The 18,943-nt window shown below is 36.8% G+C and overlaps 2 protein-coding genes across 2 annotated transcripts in view; one reads left to right on the forward strand and one right to left on the reverse strand.

Moving 5' to 3' along the window:
• LOC134538696 (large neutral amino acids transporter small subunit 2) overlaps positions 1-18,943 on the reverse strand; it is a 912,958-nt gene that overhangs the window by 760,941 nt on the left and 133,074 nt on the right. The gene's annotated exons all lie outside the window — the stretch shown is intronic.
• LOC134538697 (protein amalgam-like) overlaps positions 1-18,943 on the forward strand; it is a 551,901-nt gene that overhangs the window by 463,161 nt on the left and 69,797 nt on the right. Inside the window, exon 4 of the mRNA XM_063380131.1 lies at positions 14,924-15,045. Coding sequence (XP_063236201.1) covers positions 14,924-15,045 — 122 coding nt within the window. The remainder of the gene's footprint in view (positions 1-14,923; positions 15,046-18,943) is intronic.

Raw genomic sequence — 18,943 nt, forward strand, 5'->3', positions numbered from 1 at the left:
TTAGACGTTGTCACGTCAAAAATGGATGTGTGGCCATTATTACGTTCTTTAAATAATTCATGCAATGGGAAAATTTGATTTAGTGCTTCTCGCGGCTGAGGCTCGCTCGAGCGCAAATTTCGCGCCTCGTTCGGGGGCTCGTTTTGCCCCACTGGCTCATTTCTCTCGGCTACTTTCTGCCTCATTCGATACCTACGACACTTCTGTGCATTTTAATTGATTCTGCTCGGGTGATTTCGCTTGTTTTCTTTATTTCTTCCAACATAACCGGTTTTCGCTGAGGCATTTTGCGACTGACGCCGCCAAAATATAAGTTACTAACTTTATAATTATTCAATTCAACTAGCACCACTCGGTGCTCACGAGAAACTTTAAAAGTTTAAATCACGCAAATTGGTCCATTACTATCGGAGTTACAGCTCTCACTGACTTCAATTCGAAGCTACCCACCAAAGCTCATTACGTCATCACTAGGGACCGGAAAAATTCGCGGGTTCAATGACCTCTAGGATGAACTTTATAGTTCTACGTACACTCGGTCAAACGTCACCATCTAATTGGCTGCTGTCTTGTGAAGGTGTCCCAACGTAGCGGCCTGTGATTCGATACAGCTTCGGTTGAGTGTTTCTCACTGGCCCAGAGTCATCCAGGTGAGTAGTGAGCCAATAGCAGAGGCAGCACTGAGGTATAACTGTTTGAATTTCAGGCTGTCGTGGAACTAATCCACGAATTTTTCCGGTTTCTAGTCACCACTACAAATGATGACAGAATGTGTCATTCGTAACGACCCCTAAACAAATTCTGCTTTGCTAACATGTATGTACTTTAACTTTGTGGCTTTCATAGGTTATGAGTTTTAAGTGGTGTCGAATGCTCAACCGAAGTGACATTCGATCCGAGATTAAAGACATTCGTATTCGTGTCGGAAACAAAAAAAAATGTAAATAATGTTGTTTGAACATCACGGGCTGCCATAGCCTTAATTTTTTTTTTTACCTTTCATTTCGAGAATAGGTATTTTCATTTTCCTCGAGAGAACTGGTAATAGCCTAGCCACGGGGCCACTTAAATTAACGTGGAGTAGTGGTCCGCAAAAAAAAATCAGTTTTTTTTCCTGTCCAACGCCTGAGGCAGAGGAAAGTAAGTACCTGTGTGAGGTAAACATTTTAAACTGATCCCATGTCTACGGGCTTCCACCATCCTTGCAACTCCGAGGTGATGAAAAAAAAAATTCTCTCTCATCATCGTCACTGTCCTCAGGCTGCGTTAAAGGGTTGGTATTGTTACTTATTTGTTCTTATAATTTAGTTTTATTTTTACCCATGGTTTAAAAATGAATCATGTTACAACAATCACCAATTGTTTATTAAAGGTTTTTTTAAAATTTAATTAGAGTTAATTTGTAATAATTAACACAAAAAAACTTCAAGACTAAATTAAACTTTAGCCCTTGTACTCGCATTGTATGAACTTTTGAACTAACTGTTGTAAAACAAAACAAAAAACATTTAATAAGTAAATTAATTTTCCTAAAATTATGGAAACCTTAGTATTGCCAGTGCGTTAGGAAAATTAAAATTGTTATTGTTTAAAAAATGACATCCATAAAAATAACGAAGTTCACGACTGAGGCGAAATGCAAAAGTTCGATTCAAAACTGTACACAGCACGATTTTTGAATCTAGATTTGCTTCGCCTGGCCCACCCTGTCCACATGGACCCTGGGTACATCACCCCAACATTCATCAACAAGAGGTAGACTGTCACACAGTTGTTCATAAGATCACGTGATCTATACTTCACTACAGGCGTTAAATACCTGATGACTAGAGACCCGGAAAATTCGCGGGTTCATTTCGTGTTATGCTAAAATTCAAATAATTATACCTTAGTGCTGCTTCTGTCATTGGTTCACTGTTAATCTGGAGGACTGAGAGCCAATTAGAGACCCTCACTCATAGAAGTGTCGAATCACAGGCCACCCAGTCGAGACGACTCACAAGTCATCAGCCAATGAACAGTTGGCATTTGCCTGAGTGTGTAGAGGATATTGGATGGAGTCTATCCTGGAGGTCATTGAACCCGCGAATTTTCCGGGTCTCTACTGATGACTTAAAACCTGTGACCAAGAAACGAATGAACGAGTGCTTAACGTGATAAGTTTACAGGAATATCGCTTGAATCACAGCACAGAAAACTTTTTTTTTAACTTTTACAAAAGATTACTTTGGAAACAGTTGCCAAAAAATAATTTTTTAATAGTACTAGAAAAATAATGTAATTTTTGACACCACATTGCTATGGTTATTTTTGCATATATGAAATACTTTTTGAAACCAATCCTGAAAACAATCCTGAAACTTAAAACCACGCGTAAGAAAATGGTTAAATATGGATTGATTTTCAATACAATCATAATTTAAAAAAAAAACTATTGGAAATATAATAGAATATTCCATGATTGACCTCAACTTTTTTATCATTCTTATGAATGTACGCAGTTAATACTAGAAAGCTATTCAAGGAATGGTTTACAAATAACTTTAACTATTGAAGGAACTGGGACAACAAAAAAAAAAACATAAATCAATTCCCTGACAAGAATTCAAAACGCAGTAGTAATACGAACTTTTTTTTGTAGCGATTTAGTTGCTCTCATGTAAATGTAGATACACGTTTACAAATATCTGTAACCTTTCATGATAATTTCAGTTCCACATACAAAAATCAAGTGAACTAGACTTGATGAGTTAATAGCTAACCTCGGTAACAAGGAGATTAATGTGATGTCATGTTGCGATTACACTTAAAATAAAAAAATTGGACAGGACATTTAAAGCACATTTTTTAAAAATAATGCCGAGCGTGATAAATATACAAAAAGTATCCATTGAAGGGAAAAAAGATAAAAAAAAATTCCCGTTTTTAAACCTAATTATAATTCTGTTTTGCATAATGTAAATAACCTAACCAATCCCAACCCAGGTGAGATATGGCTTTTTTTAAATTTACTAAAATTTTCACAAAGTCGGTGCATTTGATGCGCTTCAGGTGGTTTCGGAACAGTTATGATGTAGTTATGCGCTGGTATAGGCAGAGTCGCTTAAAAGACCAAAAAGTGTAGTTAAAATACTCTTAAAAATTAAGGTTTTAATATTCTTATATATACGCTTATAAGACTGTTGTATTTTATGTAAATGTGTATTCTTCAGTTAGGACTATAAAAAAGTTAAGCACCATCGACCGTGGGTGGTACTTTTATGGGTAACCATTATACGGATCTGCCATTTTTCTCAAGGTTTCTGTGTCTTTCACGAATTAACGTTCCATATTCACGAAATTACTCCCACCAAATGCCGTATACCGAGAGTACAGACATTTAGACATGAAAAAAAATTACAGGATGTAATTGCCAGAAATTTAAACTACCACCACAGTGTGTGAGTTTAGAGTCCTGAAGGGACTGTTTACCACCCACCACGAATCCCTCACGGCCCTTCTCCTCAGGCAGCTAGGCCCTTGATACCTGCGCTGTTATTAATTTCTCCGCCGATTCCCGTTGATTAAATTCTCCCGGAGTCGCGCGCTGCGGGGGAACTTGAGACTTGATTACCAGCCCTATACTCGAGTCCCGCTAACTGCACGCAGCATGTTCACCTTAACCGCTTGGTTTTCGTTCGCCAAGCGGCGGTGATCACATAGTACCTATCAGCCGAGTGTGGATGACTATTCACATGCCACCTTATGTGTGTTGAAAAAAACACACACACCGTACTTTTTTTAACGTGTAATATGGAACAAAAATCTTCATACAAGATATCAGATATTTGTAAAATGGCAAACTTACATGAAGACCACTTTATCACTAAAAAATAGTGTTCGTTGTAATACTGGGTTCGGATTCTTACCCAGGGGAATTTATGCTTTTTGTTTTTCCAGTACATCCAGTAGTTAAAGTTATTTCTAAACTGTTCCCTAAATAGGTTTCAGGTATTAACTGCGCATATTAGTAAGTATCACGAGACCAAAAAAAAAGTTCAATTATTGTTTATTCCATTATCTTATCCATTATTTAAATGAAACAAAACAAATAAAATATAAAATAAGGCCCTAATTTTCGTTAAAAATACTCAGTATAAGCTCAAAAACCGTATGCCATATATGCATAAATAACAATAGTCATGTGTTCTAGAAAGTTACACTATCATTATCTAAGTATTGCAAACTATTTCTTGACAACTGGTTTACAAAGGAATCTTTTCTGAACGAACAGGATTTTTTTTCCCTGTGTTAATTTATATGGACCTACGACTGAAATACACATCCGGATAAATCGGAAATCCTACTCTTTCGGTCACTTATAATTTGAACAAGAGATTGATTTTGATACTTATCATTTGGTTTTATTGACTCTTTTGGAACCCTAAATATTTAGACATCCAAAATATTTAGACAACCTGCATCTTTAGACAATATACTTTAATTAACAACTTTCATATTTGGTGACCCTATATGTACGTTTGGTTGCCTTATTAATTTGGTCCCTCTACACATTTATCAATCTACACATTTGGTCAACCTAAACATTTTGTCACCTTAAATATTTGGTCATCCTACTCATTTGGTCACCCTACTCATTTGGGCTTGTGCATTCGACTCATTTGAACATTAATTTAATTTGGACTGTCAGCACAATTGAAAACCTAGCAATTTATTCGGTCACCCAGTGCATTTGAACACCCATCATATTTGGACCGCCGGCAAATTTGGGCACCTAGCACATTTGGGTATCCAGCGCATTTGGACATCTAGTAGCATATTTGAACACATGATATATGTGTACACCCTGCGAGATCAGTTACGTAATTAGTTTCTTATTGTACTATTTTCAGTCACCACCTATGTTGAATAACCAATCCATTACATGAAATCCATCCGCAAACTAATTAAACCACAGCGCTATCCAACGTACACATGTATGAAATAAGATGTTATTTGGCGCTGCATAACTCTCGTGTGATGTGCTTAAATTGTCTGATTATTTAAAAATTTATATATTTATAAGCGTAACGTATGAATACATGAATGTTAAATTTAAATAATATATTTTTTGCACAGATAAATGCACTGTAATGACATATGCTCATATTCATCACATAATTACAGCGTGTATGTTGTGAAAGTCATTTTAAGGCGTGTTCTGTAAAAAAAACTGCTTCGTAAGATGAAAAAAAAAACGTCTTCGACGGGCCAGTATTTGAAATATGTAAGCTCCTTTACGTTCATTAATATGATAATACAAATATCGTAATTGTTGATTTCAGTTTTAATTATTTAAAGAGGGGTTATTAAATTTCTTTATAAATTATAAAACAATTTATATTTTGCATCCAGCATGAAAATAAGCTGTGTATTCGTGTACCACCTACAGATTTGAAGCTAAGTAAAATCTTAAGAAAACTAAATTTATATGTTGTATGAATAGTATTCAAAAATTAAGAGGTTAAGACAATCGGTTACTTAAATATCGTTTTAACAAACGATTCTAAGCTCTCAATTCATAATAGAATTGAAATTATAATGAGCCCTAAATGTTCTCAAAACCAATAAATAACACTTATTGAATTGATAAAACCATTAACACGCCATAATATATCGTTAATAAATTGATAAAATCACAAAAAAAATAAACATATATATTATCAACTCAAAATAATATTAAGGTGTGATAAAAACCGAAAAACCCCAGTTGCTTGAAAAATGTTTTATGCCATCAACTCTTTTTTTTCCGCTTAGTTTGCCTAATTGGGTTATTTAAAAAAAGTTAAAATTTTAATGGCGGCAAAAAATTGTTTCCTCTGTGAATTCGTTAGCGTTTGTTATTGAATTCATGTTTGGGAATAAATAAAACTGCATCAATAATGCCAATGAACAATCTGTTATGGTCTTTGGAAATCTTTTAATCTTAACCTTGACGAACGCGAATTTTTAATGTACAAATTTAAAAAAAAAAATTGTTACGGCATAAATCAGATGAAAACAATATGGCGTATTTCGGTTACTATCTCTCTCCCTTGAAGTTTATTGCATCGTCCCCTTTACTTTATCAGAGCTGTGGGTTTTTGATGTGTAACACCTTATCCCTCGGTGTACGGCAAGTGGTAGGAGTGATTTCGTGAATTGAACGGAAGTCGCACGGAACGGAAATATGTAACCACGGTGCTGCCATCTGTGGCGTTTGGCACGCACCAAAGTTCACAAAGCCAAAGGGTGACATTAGAGTGTTAACTGTTTAATGCATTTTAATAAGATGGGCAGTAATTAATAAAAAAAAACCTTGTAGAAATTTAGGTCCAAAGCCGGGATATGGTTTTTTTTAGATTCGTTTTCGCTTTTATCGCAGCAATTTAATTATATAGTTTAAAATTTCGCTCTGGAAATCGAAATATTTGTTAGTTGACGTAGCTGCTCCGGCAACGAATTCTAGTGGCGATAGCGGAAACTACGTGTTTTCGTGAACCAGAAAAGTTGTTTCAAAAACAATTTGCGCACATATTTTACCAAGCCCAAAAATATTTTTTTAAAGAATCATACAAGACAATGGAGAATTAGGGAGGGTCGCGAGAAACTTCGCGTGTTGGGCGTCGACTTAGCGACCGTTCAGTCGGCAGACTCATTACCTGAAGCTCGGTTAAAGACGCTGAAAGGCGTTGGTTTCGATCATCACGGTCCTTCATCCAACTGCTTTTAAAACCCCGTGGGCAAGATTGCTCCATTTTCGACCCATTTTTGCATTGGTTTGCAAACCGTCACAACAAACCCACGTGGCATAGAAATAAAATTATGTTAGTAAAAAAAACCACTCTCCACTTTATAAACTATGAAAACGCTTTTTTTTTTTTTTGCGACAACAACTGGCAAACAAATATTTTGTTTAAACGTGAGGCATATCCTAAGATTAAGTTGCCACAATTCAAATTTTGGGTTGATATTAATAGCTATAAGAAAAAGTAAGTTTTTAATGTTATTAAAACTGTGCTACGGTTATCTTCTGGATAAAGTAAACTTATAATTCCTTTAAACAATAGTTTGTGTAACAATTGAAATTATTATAGCTTCGAAGAATACTTAACGTGCAAATAAAATTAAATATTAAAAAAACGAAATAATTCTTTGACTGTTCAAATTTACAGGCCATAATTAGTTCATTAATTTAAATTAAACAAAAGAAGATGGGAAAATTTTTAATTTGCCACAGTGAAACTGGTTTTACAGAGTGTCAATTTTTCTTTCTTTTACAACCACTCTCTAATTTGGCGTCATTATTTTTCTCTGCGTTCTCAAGGCAGATATTATGTGAATATTTTTTGTTATGATGTTCGCCCCAAGGGGGAAAATCTACTTTGTCATGTGTAAGCATTGCGGTAAGCAAAGACAGTAGTCATGTCTAGTTGTAGCTCCAGGCCACAGGGTCGTTTCTGGCGAAAGAGCTTCGAAGGAACACGACAAACAGCCAGGTAGACGGATCAGCATGGCTGTTTTTTCAAAGAGAAGGGCACATTAAAGGAGTGGGGGTGGGTAGGTTAGCAAGTTAACAACCTGATTCTATCTTCAAATTATTTTTATTTTTGTTTTCCTTTACTTTTTTTTGCGTAAAATTCTGGTGCACTGTATTTTTTTTAATGTGGAACAGAGATATTAATATAAAACTACGGATATTTTTACATTTGCAATTTGCATGAATACAACAAAAAAGTGTTCGCAGAAACACTGGGCTCGAATTATTACCCCCACATGCATGCATAGTGTTTTCCCAATACCTCCAATAGTTAACGATATTTGTTAACTGTTCCCCGAATATCATTCTGGTATTTTTTGCGCACGTAATAAGCATAATAACACAAAAGAGATTCCTAATATTTAATATTTTAGTATTTTTTCTATGGTTTAAAAAAAGTGTTGGAATGAAAGCAATTGAAATATAAAATTACAAGCTATTTATTTTTAAAGAAATACTCAGTATTATCTTGAAAAACATTTTTCATACATGCAAACATAACCATAGCCTTTTGTTGTACAAAGTAACAATATCTTTCTTGTAGTGTTACAAAAAATTATCGTGGCAGCTGGTTTTTAAAGGAATATTTTATAAAAAAACAGAAAGTTTATTTATTTTTTTGTTCGAGTACGTCTACATTTCTTCTGTACGCCATAAATAAGAACAGCGGCTAAATTCACATTCAGGAATTCACGGAACTATAAAGTATTTTTGCGAAGATTTTAGAAATTAAGTTTCTTTGACTAATGAAAGAAGCATTCCTAGCAATATGGCTTTCGAACATACTCCATCAAGTATCTTGTTTTATTTGTAATTCATTTTTAGATGAAAAATTTTAATTTTATATTTTATTTGATCAGTTTTATGACTTCAAAATATTAATTGTATTTAAAAGTATAAAATTATATTTATAAATATTTTTATTTCGGTTTTCACATCGGAAATTTTTTTTTATTCGCTGGGTTGTTCTGATGACTATGGGTTCTGATTTTTTAAGGTTAAAAAAATGACAGCTGTTGCAAAAAAAATTCACAATTTCTGCCATACGATCAAAGCACTAAAAAAATTCAGGCGTTTGGATAGCACCTTGAAAATTCTTTATGGCTTTTTTTCTTTTTGCATTTAAGCACATTCCAGGTCTTCCCAATCCTTGCACGCCTAAGAAACCCACCGATGGTTTCAAGTGACGGGCGTGGTTCGCAGGCAACCGGAGAACCTCAGTTTCTTCTCCTCAGACCTCGTCCATCAGTTGAAAGTCGTCTTCCCGGCTTAGCCCTCTGTCCGAGAGGCCAATGAAGAAGAGGCCAGGGGAAGAACTAGCCATTGATCTTGCTCCCGGCCCGAGAGGATTCCACAGCTCCGCTTTGCCCGCCAGGTGTCGATGAACAAGTTGCATACACGATAAAGACGTCGTCTAAAATTAAAATAAAACCTTACTGCAGTCAAACAAAACTTACGGTTTTTTTTTTTTTTTTTTTTTTGGTTTCGTTCTATATCCAGCGTATTGTCCTATTGGTAAGTGTATTTTATACACTGTGCCTTGATTTATTTTTTATTCACGTTACACCAGACCTTTTCATATCTCTTAGAATGCTTTTTTTAATAAATATATTCAAATATATTATCTTCAAATATCGTTTCTAAAATCTAGGATAAGCATCTCCTTTGTTTGAGATTATATTACGAAAAATCTGTTGTTTTTTTTAGGTAACATGTGTGTATTGATATTACTGTTTTGTTAGGATGTAACAAATTTTCACCAAGGCAGGCTCCATCCGTATTCATATCACTACAGTCTTTTTATTATTTTAATTATATTAATTATTTTTGTGCTTAATCAAATTGATTTAATTTTATCACCCCAAGTAAGTGTAGCTTCTAACGCACGCAAATAAGTACACGCGCCCATTTTTTAAATATTTTAATTTTTATATTTTGACTAACTGCGAAAAGAGAAAAACTTCACGATAATTTTATTTTTCCAGAGAAATAAAGCTCAAAAGTGGACTTCTACCAAAGTGGGTAGTGTATAATTTGGTGAATGATGTTTATTTTAGTAATGGACGGCTATAAGAAGTATGTTCTCGAGTTGATGATTCCACAAAGTAGCTGGTGCTTGCGCCTGAATTTAAAAAAAAAAGTTTTGATGAGAATAATATGTAACTTTACTGTTGCGTACTATGATTTAAAAAAAAAACTATTTCTCTCTTTTATATTAATATATCCTGAATGAGTTATTATTTTCACGCAACGGATGTCATCCAAACAGCTATTTTGATATAAAACCGTAGAAACTACCGGATCACTCTTTCCATTTATCTCTTGTAAACGACGTGTGGAATTACACTTGTCACGTGAGTGCTATGAGTCAAGGCAGTGACGCGTGCCAGGGACCTGAGCGGGTCTGGCTGCGGCCCCGCACGGGCGCTGATGTCACGCATGCCGCGCGTGCCGGGCCGGATTACAAGGGTCTGGCTACCCATCCCCCTCCGCTCCCCGCTCACCCTCCAGCAACGGACTATTGTCACCGACACTTCCAGCGGCCTGGGGATTCTGCGGGCCTACAGAGGATGCCGCCGTGCTTGGAGAACGCGACTTGGGGTCATTCTCGATGTTTCGGGCGTCGGGTCGGCCCGGGATGACGCGACTCGTCACGGCCGCTCTCGTCGGTTCGAGAAAGACACCAGGGGTATATAAGCAGCCTGGCCGTCTTCCGCGAGAGTGAAGGAAAGTGCGACATCGGCGAAGAGGGTGAGAGACTCCCCTCTGAGAGTGGCGTGACGCGGAGTGACAGGACCGTGAGAGTGCGACTGAGTGGCGCGAGGCTGTGTGTGTGTGGACGGGTGCGTGGTAAGGGACGAACCACTTTCGAGCCCAGCTCCAGTGAAGAGTGCGAACTGTGAAACAAATCACTGAGTGACTCGCGGATAAATTTTTTTTTAATTGCAAGTTATTTTTGATCACAAATATTTTTATGTACAATTATTAATTTGTAATGAAAATATTAGTAATTAATAAAACTAATAAAACATATTTGGGCTATCCCTTACGAACCCAGTTCCGCCACAATATACTCTCGACAATACTAATTTTTGAGATGGAGTTGCTCCAGGTGGTTGGAACGTGTTTATGAATCAACCGAGGCTCCTAGCGCACGCCTAATTAATTAGTGGCAAAGCCACGAGAAACGACAAAGTAGTCTAGTTAAATCCTACGTCGGTGTTACACCACATCATATCAAAGGAGCGGCTGCCACAAGCTTCACAAATGGATTTTTACGAGATTACAGGGTGCTACAGCCCAGGATGGCAAAACAAGAGAGGCAAACAGTGATTAAAAAAATAATAATTTATAATTTGCGGAAATGTTTTACGTGTACAAATGAACAGTAGGTCTACGAGTGACAATTGAATCGACATACTTTAGCTGTATGTTAATAACAGAAAAAAAGTCTAGAACGTAGTCACGAATTACAGTTTAAATTTAGGGCTGGCAAAAAAGTTTTTAATTTAAATAATACAAGAAATATTTAAGAAATTCCGAGCGTGTTTGAATGAACATAGTTATAAATACATCTCGCAAAATTGGTCGTTTTCTTTAATTGTTCTAATTGAAAAAAAGTGAGACAACTTTATTTTATTGTTAATTATAAATAATAATTTTACGACACCAATACCTTCACGGTGGTTTCCCAGAAGCTCAGTCCTCCATCGTAAATACTTTTTGTATTATTTACATTTAAAAATTTTTTAATCTCTGACTTCAATTAAGTATACCAGATTTAGGAAACACTTTAAACCATCACTCATATAGTATTTTTTAAACTTATATTTTCGTAAGGAACCCATGGTCGAAGTTAGTCGATCTAATTCTGTATCAACTGGTGTAAGTGCTCTAAAGCAATAATATCCTCATCAGCCCTGCAAAGGACTAAATCATCATCAGTCGGAAATGTCTGGAAGTTAAGAACTAATCAGCAATACTGACAAATTAATTCGACATTAAGAACAAAAACCATTAACAAAGGCCATTAAGTAACTAGTTCCTGAATAGGATATATATAAGAATGTACTGCGTGAAAGGTTTTTTTCTTCTTCGAAGAATGCAAGCACTCATGTTGCCATGAATAACGTCTCAAGAGGATTTGACCCCACCAGCTTGTATTTTTTTCAATATTATGTTATGTTACAAATTTCAAACTATTTATTCCAATTTATTGGCCTGCCAGGCGTAAAAGGTATATCCCGGAACTACTATAGCTTACCTTGTTGCATAATACGTATCCACTTAAAGGCCATAAGTACGTAAGCGCTGCGAGGAAAACATTATACTTCACGCGAGCGATCATAATAACCCCGCCAGTTAACAATGTTTGACTTCAACCAGGAGCTAAAGCTTAGACCTATGCCATGTAAACTTAAATAATTCAGCACGTAAGCTTTATTGCAACCGGAATAATATTATTTAAAATTGCAAGATGGCGGGGCCTAATTCCCCCTTAAGAGTCATGTTTCCGTTAATTGTTGTCAATTATTTTTTAACATTTCTCCGTCAGATGTTCAAATCCTCACAACATACGCGCAGTACAAGAAAAAAAAAAGGTTTGGTTTTGAACTTTATCTTTTTGACATCTTGTTTCGGCTGTCATCTGGTTTCCTGCTACCATCTCGTACACATCTACCGTGTCGTTTCCGTATACCACATTTTTATCAATCTGCTATAGTTTTCAACTGTCATTTTGCGTCCGTCAGCCATTTTGTTTCATGTTGTCATTTTGTTTCCAACCGCCATCTTTTTTTTCCCCCCATAAGCAATCAGGTTTCCTGCTGTCGTCTTGTTTTTATCCACTGGTCGCAATCTTGTTGAAGTCCCGTTCAAGGCGTACACGCACCAAAATTTCTGTGGAGTTGTCTTAGTGGCCACATTTCCATCCATACAAAGGTTAGGACAATTCGCCACCGGATATGTTTTATCAGTTCCCACCCCATCCCCTCGTCCGTCAGCAGTCGCATCCGCACAAAAAAAATGGCGCGTTAGCGGGAGGGAAGGGAAAATAAAAATAAAAGAGCAGCAGCTCAGCTGGGAAACAGGTGGTTGCTAGGTAACCTTTTTTTTGTTTCTCTCCGACTCCCCTCGCGAGACAGAACGGCAGCTACAGCATATCTCACCCTCAGAGAGCAGTGCGCATTTGAATGGCCATTTACTATCACTTTCCAATGCACATATTACATATAAGCGCTGTCCTTGTTTTGGCGTGCTCTTTAACCAGATATACACAATAAAAAACATAATATTTTAGACGAAAACAATATACTGCAAAAAAAAATTACTTCAAAGGAAACGTTACAGAGAGATGCCATCTTTGTTTCAAAAGTTTTTTTAATAATGTATTCATAAAAATCAATATTTAAAAAATTAGGCTCTGTTTGTTCATAATGTGTTTTTTAAATTTAAAGTGTTTACAAATTGTGATATAGTAATTGATTTTTATAATTAATTTTTTCCCTTCAGAATTTTTCAGCTGTTGTAATACCATTAAATATCAAAAAAAAAAAATTGTCTTAGAAAAATAACTGCGGGCTCCTTCTGCTCTGAACTGTAATCTAGGCGTGATTCAGAACAGAGATCCAGTCTCGGAGGGGTAGTGTTCCCTTCGACGGGGTTGGCCCGAGCACCTACCCCTCCTCTCTTCCCCCCCCCCCCCAAACTACATCTAACCCCACGAGGAGGCCGCACCGAAACGAGAGGCAAGATAAAAGGATTTAAATAACAAATGAAGCGCTGGAAAGGGGGGAGAAGAGTTCCGAGTGTGTCGGAGGAGAGATCCGAAGGCAAACTGGCAAAATCCGCTTCGCGCGGCGCGCAGAGCGTTCCAATCGCGGTTCTCTCCCTGGCTGGAGCACTTCGGGATATAATAAAAAATAAAAAATAAACTTTCTCTTACCTTCTCCAAACCTAACTAACCCCTTCCAACAACCCTCCAAATGCTACAACCAAACCCACGTAATCTCTGCTGTGCGCCAACATTTCATAACAGTTTGCTAGGTGTGAACACCTTTGGGGGAATTCCTCGTGAGAGATAAGATATTTTATATGTGAACTTAAGAAGAGATTTCTATATTCATGAGTAGATGTGGAAAAAAAAAAAAGAGGATTTATGTAAAAAAAAACCATAAGTGAATTGCAGGCATTCTGAAAATTAAAATTATTTTATTTATTTACTAGCTTGAATACCCATGATTCGGCACTACGGTCTACAGGCATAACACACTCGCACTGTAGGTGCCAAAAACCGTTACCATGGATACGCAGAAGGCATCAAGAACGCGAAAGCCCGCGTTGCAACGGAGACGAAGGAAGAATCAGCAATGCAATGGCGACGTTTCATCAAGAATAATTATTGAATTCTGCTTTAAGGGGGGTAGTTTTCTCGGAATCCTACGTAGACAGTGGCCTTTCTCGTGTTTCTATGGCCAAGTGAACAACATTTCATCGAAACCGGAACAAAAAATGTAGTTTTGTATGAGATAAGAGCAAACGGAATCTCTACTTTACATGTTTAGATTAAGATTATATTCTAGTAGATTCCACACAAAATTAAATACCACGGAATTCAACATCATCGTAGCGAGATAAAATGTACACCAGTTTATAAGTCTATTCATAAGCTTTTAAACACCGTAGATTTTGCGTGAATCTCGAACAAACAAATACAAACAAAAAAAAGACATAAACGTTTGTGTTACAGTTTTATAATACGTTAACTTATAAAAATGAGTAATGGTCAAAACTTTTGATTATAACCTAGAGTAGTTATTCTGTTTTCATCCCTCACCTAATGTCTTAAAGTCTTACCTTAATTTCGGGATCATTTGTTCTGTAATGAATAGATGATTCCGTGAGATGTAGTTTCAATGTAAACTGTTTTTAAGGTGAATAATGTGTCACGTTTAATAAAAACAAACAGGTTCTGGGGAACGTCTGGCACGTTTCCAAAACGCAGAAAAATTTCCTGGTAGGACCCCCGCTAAGGTGGGAAAAGTGTGATAGGCTATAACTTCTTTTGTTAAATCTTTCTCTCGTCGTTAATTTTCATCACCGAAATTTATCAGTTTTAATTAACCATTTTTGGTTAATTTAGACAGCATAAAGAATTTAACACTCACCAAACACTTCAGTTCAAACTAAGAACCCCCCAATGTGACACGGAGGTTTGTTACTACCCAAACTCCGTTGTCCATTTTTTAAAAAAAAAAAATAGATTTGGGATCATACGGGGTAAACATTTTCAGAAACACCATGAATACGTACAAATATATATAGAGAGAAAGATAAACAGCTTGTGTTTTCCTTTATTTGTTCCAGTTCCACCGAGCATCAGAATGAACCCGGCGAACGGACAGCTGAAGGCGAGGAAAGGCGGGACGGTGACCTTAGAGTGCAAGGCCTCGGGAAACCCCGTGCCCACCATCTTCTGGTCCAGGAAGGTGAGCAAATGAACACGTTTTTTTAATTTGTAGTCCACAAAGGTGAGCAAATCAACACATCTCCCTGGCCATAAAGGTAAGTAAAATAACACATATTCTATGGTCCAGATTGGTGTGGTTCAGAAGGATCGGCAAACAAAACATAATCCGAAGGTTCAAAAAAGGTGTGCAAATTAACACATTATTTGGTTCAGAAAGTTGAGTGAAATAACTCATCTTCTGGTCCAGAAAGAGGAGCAAATAAATCTCCTGGTTCAGAAAAGTGTGCTAATATCACATCTAATGGCCCAAAAATGTTAGCAAAATAAAACCTCTTCTTGACACATATTCTAATCCAGAAAGGTTAAGAGATTGACAATTTTTTGGTACAGAAACGTGAGCGAAATAACACACATTCTTGGCAAGAGAGTTGAGTAAAATAAAAAATAAAAAAATTGGCTCAGAAAAGTCAACAAATTACACCTTATTTCGTTTCTAGTCTTATAGTTTTTAATTACTCCAAGAAACAGTGTGGGTGCTATATACGATGACTATGAATTCTAAGTAATATCGTTGATTGCAGGTTTGTACTTCCTATAGCTTTTATACACTTCTGAAGTTGGAGCTCAAAATTTTTTAAATTTAAATTACAGAGAAGTTATTTAAGATAGATCACTAGACTTCTAAGTATCGTTTAATAAAAAAAACATACACGCACGGCAAAACTTGATTTAATAAAATGATTTAATTCAAATAATTGGCGGTTATAGCCAATTTGCGACAGTGACAACGTTTTTGGTAAGTACAGGTAGTTATTGAACTTTTATCAGTTAAACATTATTTGACGCTTAGTGTGCCATCTTAAATACTTAATATTTTTATAAGAAAAGTTTTTATTTAGCTTGAACTTAAAAGGCATATACTAGCCTCAGGATATCGAAAATTATAGGACTTATTCTGACACTTCCTATTTAGTACATTAGTCCGTCAACGAAAAATGTTTTCTGAGTATTTAGTGATTACTGGCGAAATGTTGAACGCTCACCTCATCGAAAACTTTGAAAAAGCAAATGCGCCATGGGATTTTATAACTTTGACAGTGCGTTATCTGCGTCTGCCTCGACACCGTTACCAACATATCTAGAGGCAAAAAAAAATAACCGTACGGTTGCCAGGGACGGATGTGTTTGTTACAATGCACGGCTTGCGTGCGGGATTCCATTCTCGTTTGGTTTGTGATTTCAGACGAAAACAATCGGACTGCCAACGGTGGCAAAACAAAAGCGCAGTTGACAAAGTCGACAAACAAGGACGTCTCTTGCGAGCGGAAAGGTTTCCAGGTCTGAGGAAGTCTCGAGGTCAAGCGGATTGCTAGGAAACGGACACCTGTTAAATGACATATACCGATTTTAAGAGCCATCGATGGGTATAGAGAAAAGGGAGAAAGGGCGGCAGTATTATTTTGACCCTGGGCACCGTAGGACTGAAGAGGGGAGGGGGGGGGGATCATAAAGTTTCGATGGTATTTTTACTGTCTGAGTTCACCCATAGTAGAAGTAAGGCAATTTAATATCTATTTTTAATAATAAAGAGAGTTTATTTGTGAACAGATGTCATAATATTGTGTATGGCGGCCACGTGTTGTTGAGTTTATGAAATTTTTATCACCTTGTTCGTCCATTTTTTAATTAATTTAGTAATTATTTGATATGTTACAAGTGGTGGCTACTTTATATAACTACGTATGATTTCGACCATTTGTAAAATATCATTTGGTTCGAGGCCAGGTCAATGCAAATAAACCAACACTGAAATTATAAAAAAAATTTGCGCCAAATTTTTAAAGAAATACTCAGTATTATCTTGAAAATAGTTTAAAATAAATGTAAAAAAAATAACCATAGCCATGTGTGTTGTAATAAATTTAAAATATCTTTCTTGTAGTATCAAAAACATTTTTGACACGACAACGTCTAATAAATCCGTGAACGCCGGCTGCACGCAAGAAAAAGTGTCCCGTTACGCACATTATACCGTTACGCGATGTTACGTTACGCTCATTCTACGCTTGCGCAGCATCTATCTCTCTTCCACTCGATTGGAACAACCATCGATTTGACTTTTTCGATGCACATTAAACTTGAAACACTCCCATTCGTTTCCTACTTTTCCTATCATCGTCCTATCCTTAACAGAATAACACAGATTGGAAGAAGTTAAATAGCAAACATGTATAAAAGTTATAGTTAAAATAATCGCTTCGTTAAAGAAATAAACATATTTTGAATTAATGAGTGCAAATAAAAGTAAATTTATCAATTAAATTGTAGATTTCATTTCACTCCTTCCTTGTATCCATAAAAAGTATTTATAATTCAATAAAAATGATTCAATTTTATTTATAAAAGTATGCAATCATATCATCAATGTTTTGTTATGACGTTGTCACGTTAAACTATCGTCCGTAAACCGACTTTACAGACAACGAATTTTGTTTTGTGCAGGCAGGTTGAAATGAATCCGCGGATCAACCGTGGGTTCGCACATAAATTACCGCGGTCCACGTCGGGGAAACATTCCTCGCGACGCACGTGCGAGCCGCCCCAAAAACATCGGGGCTTCCCCCCGCGGCTGACGCACAACGGAACGGGCAGGGCACCACGTGGCGACAAGGGCCCGTGCAAATGGTCCCGGGGGGCATTTGTCAGCCGGTTCTGCCCAGGGTTGGAGGAGAGGGGGAGAGATATTAATATTCCTCTCGTCGCCAACCCCTTGTGGGTCGACGCGCGCGGGGGTGAAAACAACGGTTCGGCGCAGAGAGCTCGCGGAACCCCCCCCCCCCCCCCCCGTGTCGGGCGGGCACCGGACCCAGAGCGTGGTTGGCACGCTCACCTCTGGCCTGGAGCGTGGGCGATGGCGACTCATTAACAGTCCTTAAGGGAGAAGCCTTAGATGTCCATCAAGTTCCGTCCCTGCCCGAACACGCACGAATATTCACCTTCGGCCAACCTCGGGATTTGTTTTATTTTTGCGCAGGAAAAATGAATTCAAATATTAAGAGTGGTCGGTTAGGTTGGCTACATTAAAACACTACGGACGGTTAGTTAGGTTAGTATAGCTACTTTAAAATAAACAGAGAAATATAAATATATATAAATAAACCCGAGGTTGGCCGAAGGTGAAAATTCGGGCGTGTTCGGGCAGGGACAGAACTTGATGTACATAATAGGCTTCTCCCTTAAGGGGGTGCCTCCCATTTCAGGTCATGATTTAATATTTATAATTATCACCGATCAACTGTTAGACATTTTCAATTGTTTAACTTTCTCGAAATGAAAACTATATACAGCGCATACTTTTTTGCGTAATTAGCTGCCAAAGTTAAATTTTTAACGTTTTTTTGGGTTGTACATATAAGGAGTATCTAATTTTGTTACAGAACTGAAACTTTTTAGGTATAACTGTACTACTTCATGATACGGTTTGCATTTCTTATCACAAAAACTCATTTCATGTTTCTTGGCTGTCAAAATCGTAACAAATTTGAGAATTTTGAAATGCCAGGCAAAATTAATATTTTCTGAAAGAAATTCAAACCATTTCTTGAAGTAGCCAGTGGCATTGCAATTAAACCTAAAAAGTTTCAGTTCTGCAATAAATTAAAATCTTCTTATTTGTACAACCCAAAAACGTTTAAAATGTAACTTTGGCAGCTAATTATGGAAAAAGTATGCGCTGTATATATTTTTCATTTCGTGAAAGTTAAAAAATTGAAAAACTCTACAAGTTTATCTGAAATTAGTGTAAATATAAAATATTGACTTGAAATGGGACCGGACACACACATGGTGCGCAGAGCTTCAGGACAAAACAACGCGATTTCAAAACTACTCGAGATATACGAGTGGGGCCTGCTTAC

Source organism: Bacillus rossius, chromosome 14, assembly GCF_032445375.1.
Source record: "Bacillus rossius redtenbacheri isolate Brsri chromosome 14, Brsri_v3, whole genome shotgun sequence".
In the NCBI taxonomy this organism is placed as follows: domain Eukaryota; kingdom Metazoa; phylum Arthropoda; class Insecta; order Phasmatodea; family Bacillidae; genus Bacillus; species Bacillus rossius.